General features: G+C 37.9%; 1 protein-coding gene across 1 annotated transcript in view; it reads left to right on the top strand.

Moving 5' to 3' along the window:
- Positions 1 to 5105: 5105 nt before the first annotated feature.
- Positions 5106 to 10353, top strand: part of LOC132168723 (uncharacterized) — a gene marked incomplete at its 5' end in the record, with an annotated part of 54590 nt that continues 49342 nt past the window's right edge. Inside the window, 4 exon segments of the mRNA XM_059579749.1 lie at positions 5106 to 5214; positions 5443 to 5541; positions 6054 to 6096; positions 7881 to 7952. Coding sequence (XP_059435732.1) covers positions 5106 to 5214; positions 5443 to 5541; positions 6054 to 6096; positions 7881 to 7952 — 323 coding nt within the window.

Here is a 10353-nt window from a genome sequence, read left to right on the forward strand (position 1 = left end):
TGTTGATGAGGAACCAAGGTAGGGTTACTTCGTGTACTCATCCTTATCAGATAAACCTTGGACTCGTGTAAAGTGCCCCCTCCACACGGATCGGGTAATACTCTAGCTTTGCTGGCGGGTTGACCCCAAGAAATTGTTTGTACCCAAAAGGATTCGAACCTTAGACATGATGACCTGTTCCAATAATTTAAGATAATAAAAACATGATGTGCTCAAATGTAAGAATTTCGAAACAATCATATGAAGCGAATAATAACAAGAACATCACACAAAATTGCACATACGAGTTTTTTTTTTTTTTTGATAAGTAAAAGTATTATATAACAAGAGCGCAGAGGGGCGCAACCCATATACATGGGAAGTATAAAAAGAGAGCGCCTAGGAAGGAGAGAAATGAAATAGGAAGTCAGAAAAACTAATTACTAAAGGAGCTAACCAAGCGGCCGTCCAAGAGTAAAGAGTAAAGAAGAAAAAATGAGTTAGCTCCTCTATAGTCCTAGTAGAATTCTCAAAACATCTAGCATTTCTTTCAATCCATATACACCACATAAGACATAGAGGAATCATCTTCCAAACTACCGCGCTTCGAGCACGACCTCCCGACCACCAGCAATAAAATAAATCCCTCACTTTGCAAGGCATAACCCAAAGCAACCCAAACCGACTAAAGATAGTGTGCCAAAGAGTTCTTGCGGTTTCGCAATGGAGAAGAAGATGATCTACCGACTCTCCTGACTTTTTGCACATACAACACCACTCCACCACCACAAAGTTCCTCTTACGTAGATTATCAATAGTCAAAATTTTGCCTAGGGCCGCGGTCCACCCGAAAAAAGCCACTCGCAAAGGCACCTTTGTGCACCAAATGGCAGGTTGGAAGAGGATGTACCTCTCCAAAGGAGGCCGTTTAACTCTCATCAAGAGTACTATGTCTAATTTACCAACTTACTTTTTGTCTTTGTTTCCGATCCCCATGAGTGTTGCTAAAAGGCTTGAGAAAGTCCAAAGAGATTTCTCGTGGGGAGGAATGGGAGATGACGCTAAGTTGCATCTTGTAAAGTGGGATCAAGTTTGTCGTCCCTTGCACTACGGTGGTCTTGGTATTCGAGGTGGAAAACCCAATTGGGAAAAACTACGAGACCTAGTCCAGCTCTAAACTATATTAGAACTAAAGGAAACGAGCACATGACATATAAAATCACATATATACTTACACATCGACTTAAACTCCACGAAATTCATGTTGTACTATTCATCCTTCTTTAACGATTGATATTTCCGTGATCCTTGCTTTCTTCATTCATTTATATTATGCGTTGACTCCTCACTATGCTCCCCACGCTATTCATTCAATGTCTTTGGACTCCACAACTTGAAATTCACATGCAGTAATAATGAAGAATTGATCTCAAAAGGTATATGGTTTCTATATTACCATCTAAAATGTTTATAAAGATTCCTGATGGCGGTGGCATGATTTTGTTAAAGATCTAAGATCTTTTTCTCTCTTAATGGTTCTCAACTTTTCTCTTTTTCTAGCCTCTCTTATGCCCTCAAAATATTTAGAGGAACCCTATGTGGTTATGAGAAAAGAATATATTTATAAACCCTTCGAAAAAACCGAAAAACGCAAAAAATTGTGTTTTGACTTTGCTGAAAGGCACGCACTGTTTAAACAGACTTAAGTGGCATTCAAATGCACTAGGTTAAAAAATGCGATTTTGATTTCTAGCCTAAAGATCTTTCCATGCTAAACAAATATGAGATTGGTTTTGGTTTGTCATTCAAACGGGTTTCAAATTATCATTCCTCAATGCATTTTGTGACACGCAAGTTTTTTCACACTGTTTGGATTGTCTTTGAACAAAGTTTCCCACCGTAAAATGCCACATCAGCTTCATGACACCATTTGAACAAGAATCATGTTGTTCAAATGGGTTTGAACTATGTTAAAAATAAGTCATATAAAAACATTTTGGGGAAACTTCACTTAACCCCCTGAACTTTCATCGCTTTTACAATCACCTCTCTAAAGTTCAAAAACTCTCAATTTAGTGTATCAAATTTTATAAAGTTTGCAATGTCACCCCTTATTAGGGTTTTGGGTTAAATCACACGATAAATGGGTGAAATGACCTTTATACCCTTGTAAAATTTATAAAACTTCAAAATTACCTTAATTAAATAATTTTTTTTTTTTTTTAATAAAAAATGGTATTTTGGATTTAATAGAAAATCCTAACAAATGGGTAACATTGCAAATTTTTAAAGTTGGATAGTGGAAACACTAAATTAAGAGTTTTGAACTTTAAGAGGGTGATTATAAAAGCGATGAAAGTTTTGGTGGGGGGGTGTTAAGTGAAGTTTCCTCAAACATTTTTAAACCATTCAAAAATCTCTCACCACATAATGGCCTTAGGCTTAGGTAAGGTCCAAACTGGCTTCCTAAGGTTCAATTTCTAGGTATCTAAGTCACTAGCCTTCTTAATTAATTTGATCAATTCATGTGTGGTGGTGTCTTAATGAGCTTGTAGTGAGTGGTCGATGGAGTATGACAAGACTAATTTGACTTACCTCCTTTGGTGTGCTTTTCTGCGTCGGTAAATGGCACTCTGTCGGGTTTCTTTAGTAGTTCCCATGGCTTGAGACATGGAGATCCATTGTCCCTTTTCTGTTTCTTATTGTTATAGAGGCGTTAAGTAAAATGATATCTCTTATTGTGAATGAGGGCCTATTATCAGGCTTCTTGATGGGGTCTAGGAGTGGGAGTGCTTTCAACATTTCTCACCTTGTGTTTGTAGATGACACTTTGATTTTTTGCAGGGCAAATCCATATCATCTTTATAGCTTGCGTTGTTTGTTTTTATGCTTTAAGCGGTTTTAGGTTTTGAGGATTAATTTGGCTAAATTAGATTTGGTCTTTGTTGGAAATGTCACTAATGTTGAAGGCATGGCTAGCATCTTGGGTTATAAGGTTTCTTCTTTGCCTATGAAATACTTAAGCCTTCCCCTGAGAGCTTTGTTTAAGGCCAAATCTATTTGAGATAGCATTACTGAGAAAATAGAACACCATTTGGCTTGATGGAAGAGGATGTGCTTGTCAAAGGGTTGAGGAGTTACCTTGATTAAAAGCACTTTATCTAATCTGCCTACTTCATGTCTTTTTTTTCCTCTCCCAGTTGGTGTTGCCAGTCGCATGTGGAATTTGCAGTAAGATTTTTTATGGGACGGCATTGGTGAAGAGATCAAATTCCACTTGATTAGCTAGCCGAAAGCATGCACTCCAATTTCTAAAGTAGGGTTAGGGGTCTGGAGTTCACTTTTATTTAAACGAGCTCTTTTGGGGAAGTAGCTTTGTTGCTATGCTCATGAGAGAGAAGCCTTATGCAGGGTGGTTGTGGATTCTAAATACGGCAGCTAGTGGGGTGGGTGGTTTTCTATTGAGGTCCATGGGTTGTATGAGGTGGAGCTTTGAAAAAATATTAGGAGGGGGTTGGAGAGAGCTTTGTAGTCATACTAGATTTGAGGTGGGTGACGACTCCAGAATTAGATTATGACATGATGTGTGGTGTGGGGATCAAGTCCTCAAGATTGCTTTTCTGGAATTGTTCAGTATTGCCTGATTTGAGGAAGCTTATGTGGCAGACCATTTGGATCTCTCTAGTGCCTCCGATTGGTGAAATGCTAACTTTTCTTAGAGCAACTCATGATTGGAAGGTGGATTTCTTTACCTCATTCTTAAATTTGTTGTATTCCATGAAATTGAGACGGAGTCGTGAAGACAAGCTTTGTTAGGTACTTTCCAAGAGAAGGGTTGTTTGGCGTTAGATCATACTACCATGTCCTTGTTCCTCATGATAATACTGGGAAGAGTATTTGGTGGAATAAGGATCCCATTAAGAGTGACTTTCTTTGCTTGGTCCGTCGCATTAGGGAAAATTCTCGCCATGGACAACCTTAGGAAGAGGTTGGTGTTGCATGTGTAAGAAGAATGGAGAGTCGACGGATCACCTTTTGCTCCATTCTCAAATTGCCACTGCTCTTTGGAACGCTATCTACAGCAATGTAGTGTTGGCTTGGGTTATGCCTAATTGAGTGGTAGACCTCTTCGTATGCTTGAGAGAGCAAGTTGGTAGGCTTCATTTTGATGCAGTATGGAAAATGATACTGTCCTGGTTTATGTGGTGCCTTTGGAGGGAAATAAATGATCGGCATTTTGAGGATTGTGAGCGAACATCAGTGGAAGCCTTTTTTTCTTTATGAAACTTTACCATTGGGCTGCTGTCTTTGATTTTAATATTTCTAGCTTTTCTAGATATTTTCTCTTCTTTTAATTAGGTGTATCTTTTTTATACATCTTCTATATTTGGGTTGCACCTTTGTGCTTTTTAATAATAGGGTTAAATATACTTCAACCCCCTCAACTGATAGCTATTTTTGATAAAACCTTACAAATTGACAGTTATTACACTTGGGTACATCGAACTACCATTTTGTTGTAATTAAGCCCCTCTGTTAGCGTTGATCGTCTACTTTTTGGATGGAAAAGTCATCTTTTGAAAGTACCCTCATTTTGACTCTTTAAAAACCAAATTTAACCATTATAATTATTAATGAATAAAAAAAAAAAAAATGGAAATGGGGGTGGCTGAGCCACCGCTCAACCACCATGGGGGTGGTTCGTGGCTCTACCCGCAGCCACCTCTGGGTGGGCTTGCTGGCAACCCCTAGCCTACGGGCCACCCCCACCTTAAATTTGGGTGGTTGAACCAACCCACCCTTTGCTCTTTTTTTATTTTATTATTTTTTTATTATTTTGGTTTTAAAAAATGAAGGGTATTATAGGAAGACTGATAAACAGATGGCAACCTCTAACCAAGTAGCTTAAATGCAACAAATTAGTAGTTTGATGTACCTAAGTGTCACAGTTGTCAGTTCGTGGGTCTTTATAAAAAAATTTTTGTTAGTTGAGGGGGCTAAACTATATTTACCCCTTAATAATACTTGGGATTACTTATCAAAAAAAAAAAAAAAGTAAGATAGTTTATTGACAAATTAGGTAATAGTGCATGTTCTTTTTGCTGATGGTGGTTTTATCTATCCAGGGAATTCTAAGGTGCCAAATGCAAGGTTTCAAGCTGCTGCAGCCATACGTGATGCAGCTATCAGGGAATGGGGTTTTCTTACCGCTGATGACAAGAGAAGCTTGATTAGGTTATCTTTTGTGCTCTTTATTTTATTTTATTTTTTAAAATCATCCTTGTAGCATTCACATCACTAGTATTAGTCCACAATAGCATTTGTTTCTTACATGCTTGTTCTTCTGGTGATAACTATGTAATTACTTCGTATTGTAACACTACGATGTCTTATCAAATTATGCAAGTACTTAAGTTGACATGTTCGTTGACCATGCACTAACTAAATTTATCCTGCATGCAGTTTCTGTCTCTGCTTTTTTATGCAGCATGCTAGTTCACCTGAGGGCTATGTCCTAGCAAAGGTTTCTTCTGTGGCTGCTCAATTGATGAAAAGGGGATGGTAAGTTGTTTGTGATTTTACATGTAAACTCCTAACAGAGCATGTGAAATAAGTGTATGCCCTCCATATTTATTTTTTTGCTAGGAGGCAAATGAACGGAATCCCTGTTGGCAGCAGCTCTATCTTATTCATGATATTGCTACCTTATGTTAAATGGATGTAGACCATGTCTTGAGTTAGATTTGTGACGTGAGTTACCATCCTTTATTTACTGCTCTGTGCACCTGTTCCATGTTTTGGATGAAAATGGTGTGATCCAGGCCTAGTTTCTACCTTCTTTGTGGATCACAAGCAAATATGTGGGACATATCGTTGTCTGGAATTTGTCTAATGAATATGCTTTGTACTGCCTTTAATATATAAATGCATATTTGTAAATTTACCAGCCTTTGTTGCATTTTTGTATTTCACTAAACTTTTGTAAAATTGAACTCAGAATTGCTTAGATTTCCAGCTTAGTCTCTTAAGAAAAGGAAACCTTGATTTTAATTTACAATTGTTTTTTTGTGTAGGCTTGATTTTACGGCTGTGGAGAAGGAGGCTTTTTTTAATCAGGTACCAGTGCACACGTGTGCACACACACATATATTACACAATATGATGTGTATATGCTTTTTTTCTTTCTACATTTTTTTACCAGAACCTTTTTCTTCTATCATCGTCATTTTTTTCCTATTTTTTAATTGGAGATTTTTGTGGAAAATTGAACAAGGATATCTATAGAAAAAAAAGATAAAAAAATTTGCTACTTCTGACCTTGCATTCCAATGAGGTAATGTTTTAGTTCTTTTGGTTCAATAGTAGACCTTCAATTGTAGATTGTTTGACCTTTGCTCTCTTGTTTCGGCTCTTGTGCCTTGCATACTTTCTTTGAGCTGGCTTTTGCCTTGTAGTATGTTAAGGAATAATCCCACATTGCTTGTGAACAAGACCTTACACATGTTTATAAGGAGTTGGCAACCCTCTCCTTTTAATCGGTTTTATGAGATGAGTTAGGCCTACAAATTTCTTTAATGGTATCAGAGCCTATAACAGGATGAATGAGACTCACACTATTTACCCTGTGACAAAGGCCAGGAAAAATACTGGCCTGCATGTGAGGGAGAGTGTTGAGGATTAATCTCACATTGTTTGTGGACAAGACCATAGGCATGTTTATAAGGAGTGGGTAACTCTCTTTTATTGAACCGGTTTTTGGAGATGAGTTAGGCCCACGAATTTCTTCATAGTGGAACTCTCTTATTTAAGAAATGCTAGGGGTTAATGAGTTCCCCATATTTGCCCCATATTCTCCTATAAATTCAATAGATCAACCATGAAATTTGTGGGGTCCACCATTGACTTATGTGAGGTCCACATTAGTCCACAAATCTTGGTTGATTGTAGGAGAATGAGCCAAATATGGTAAATGTCAATAGATATTTTTTTTTTCCCTGTAAGTTGACAGAAGTAACGAAAGCATTACATCAACAATCAACATAATGTGCTTAAAAAAAAAATCGACATCATTTTACCCACAAAAAAAGAAGTTAACTTCATGAATGACACATACACATGCTTCCACTTATCATATGCCTATACTAAAACAATAAAGCACCTAGTTAGCTTGTTTGTCAATGTGGGCATGGCTTGTGTAGAGGCCTAACAGATACATGCTAACAACTAAAGTAATTAACTCTATTTGGGCTTATAAAATCTATAAACTATTTAGGGAAAAGTCCACATTTCCCCCTCAGACTACCCCTCAAATGACAATGTCCCCCCAAACTTTCAATTGAGAGAATGTCCCCTCAAACTACAAAAAATTGTCAATGTCCCACCAATGATGAAAATAAAATTGTCAATTGTCAATGTCCCCCAAACTATTTTTTTTAAAAAAATAAAAATAAAAAACCATGATGTGGAAATTTAAACATGTTTCATTTTTTCTTAAAGGAAAAAAAATTATTTTTTTTCAAATTTATTGGAGTATTCTTGTCTGATAAAAAAAATTTTAGAAAAAAAATTTGTTTTGAAGTGGGAAGCCATCTAAAATTTCCTTGGGCATGGTTGGGGGGCCATGGCCCCCTAGCTCCCTGTCTTCGCCACTAATGGTTCCTCTTTACTTTTTCAGTTACTCCATGTTGGGCCAATAGATTCTCTCACTTTTATCTTTATTGTTTCCAAATTATTGTATTTGATTTTATCAAATTTTAAAGTAACAGATTCACCACAGCATCTGGAATTGAAGTACTTGTTGGATAGATTGGGCAATTTACCTTAAATTTTTTCTTGGCATACTTATCAAAAAAAAAAAAAAAAAAAAAAATCTTGGCATACTAATGCTTTCACAATTACAGGTACATCAGGCTATTCTTGGCATTCATGGCGTAGACGTGCAGTTCATTGGAGTCAATTTCCTGGAATCTTTGGTATATGTCAATTTATAGATTATCAATTTTTATATGTAGATACATGTGGAAACATTTCTCAATATTGTTCAGCAACTTAAAGAGTCTTCCCTTTTCTTTTTCCTGACCTTGTTTGGTGGGTGGGGGTGGGGCACAGTACCTTTAAATTCTGGCTCTTGGCCTAGAGACGGTGCTTCTTACCCACGCATGTATTTGGGGGGTTAAATCGAACCTGGAATTCCCCAATGCAGAGCCATGAAGTTAGTTATATTCAAAGTACTACAAGCAGAGAAAGAGTAAGAGGAAAATTATGTGGGGCAAAGGTTGGCTGAGAATTAAACTGAACAACTTTAGATAGGATCCTATGTCAGATGTCATGCAAAGACACACTAAAAGGTAATCAGAATGGGGAAGTTGAGATGGTTTTTTGTCGAATCTAAGTCTTTCCAGTTTGCGGTTGAGGAGTGGGTTTTTGTTTTATGGATATATGAAAGAAGTTGGAAATCTTACATTCAGTTTCTTGGGTACAGTTAGTGTGGTTTGGCTGTTGGGAATCGTGGAGGCTCTATTGCAAGCGGAAGGGTTGAAGGAGTTTGTAAAGTCTTCTAGGGTTAGAAATAAAGCCTTCATTGCCCAGCTCTAGTCAAACAAACATCGTCGTTTCTTGGCAGTTGTGGAGTATGGAGGTGGCAGTTGGATCTGGAAGGAAGAGGTGGTAGGAGCTGGAGAGGTTTCACTCTTGAGTTCTAAAAGTTTTAGAATCTATCCAGTTGTCCAATGACGCTAGACTCAGGTAAAACCTCCCAGGTTTTCTCAAGGTGGTTACCCTTAGTTCGGCATGGGTGTGTTTCTAACAGTGTCGATGTTGAGAGCTTTGACTGAGGATGTTGGTAAACGGTTGTATGCAGAGGTATTAGTTGGGTTGGGGAAAATTTCAGCGAACACCATGACACTAATTCTTCTAGTTTTTCCAATACTATAGAGCCAAAGGTATGGAACGTCAGACTGTGGTGCAGGCTGGATAAGTGGCTCTAGGGGTGATAAGGGCGTCAACTTATTTTTAAAACTTGAGGAATGGATGGAGTTTCTTAAAGGGGAATAGACCGTTTAATTAATAGGCTTAATGTGGGCATAGGTCCTGATGGTTCTAAGAACAGAGTTGGCCATAACGGTGTCAATTTTGATTTTTAAAACTTAAGGAGTGAGCTGGAGTTTCTTAAAGGGGAAGACCGTTTAATTAATAGGATTGATGTGGGCCTGGTCCTGATGGTTCTAAGAACAGAGTTGGCCCACTGTGGGCTGCTGTTACTGAGCTGGCCCACTGTGATTAACATACAGATTTTAAGGCTCTCCTAGTTTTATCTTGGCTTGTAAATAGGGAGCTTTGAAAACCGACTTGAGGAAAAGGATTTAGGTGTTTGGTAATGTTCAAAAGCATAAAAAGTTCCTTTTGGACGAACTCTGAGGTCTTGATGTTATTGCTGAAGGAAGAACCTTATCTAATGTTGAGAATTTGAGAAAGGCTAAGATTATTAATAACTTGGAGTTGACTATTCTAATAGAAGTGAGTTGGAGACAGAAATTGACAACACTTTGGTTGAGAGAGGGAGATAAGAATTCTAAACTTTTCCACTGTGTGGCTAATTTGAACTAATCAAACAACACCTTTGAATCTTTAGATTTTAATTGCTCGATATCTTTCAATATTACAAAAATAGAGCATATTCTGCAGTTTTATAGTTGTCTTTACTTTGAAAAGTTTAGTTGGTGGCCTAAATTATATGGTCTTCCTTTTGATTCTATTGGTGAAAAGGAGGCTATTTGGTTGGAGAAAGCTTTCAAGGATAGCGAAGTTTTCGAGGTAATGAAAGCTCTGAATAGTGATAAGGTCTCAGGCCTTGTAGGTTTATCTTTGGCTTTCTTTTTGACTTGTTGGGAGGTTCTCAAAGAAGATATTATGAATGTTTTTTGACTATCTCCATGCTGGATGTAAGTTTGAAAGAAACCTCCATGCTGGCTTTCAAGGCATCTACACTTGCTTTCATCGGGTGGTTAATAACCTTTGACAAGGTCTTAGCTAGAGTCAGATCAGACGGCTGCAAAGGCAAGCTCAGACTGAAATCCAAAGGACTAGCAGCGTTAATCACCGTCACTGCCTTGGCAATCAGGCTATCGTCCATCTTTGCAAACTTACTATCCTTTAGTTTTCAGGTGTAGATCTTCAGAGATTTATGAATCGATAGTGTTGGGAAGGCCAGCACAGTCAGAACATCAAGACCATCGGCACGATTTGAAGCCAATACCTCCGGCAAGCTAGCATTGGACCCAAGACCTACCAACGAGAACTGTCCCTCCTCCGGAGAATCGTGCTAAACAAAACCGAAACTTGCCAAAGAAGGCCCAAAGTGCTGAACAACGGGTA

Source organism: Corylus avellana, chromosome ca2 (genome assembly GCF_901000735.1).
Source record: "Corylus avellana chromosome ca2, CavTom2PMs-1.0".
NCBI classification, from domain to species: Eukaryota; Viridiplantae; Streptophyta; class Magnoliopsida; order Fagales; family Betulaceae; genus Corylus; species Corylus avellana.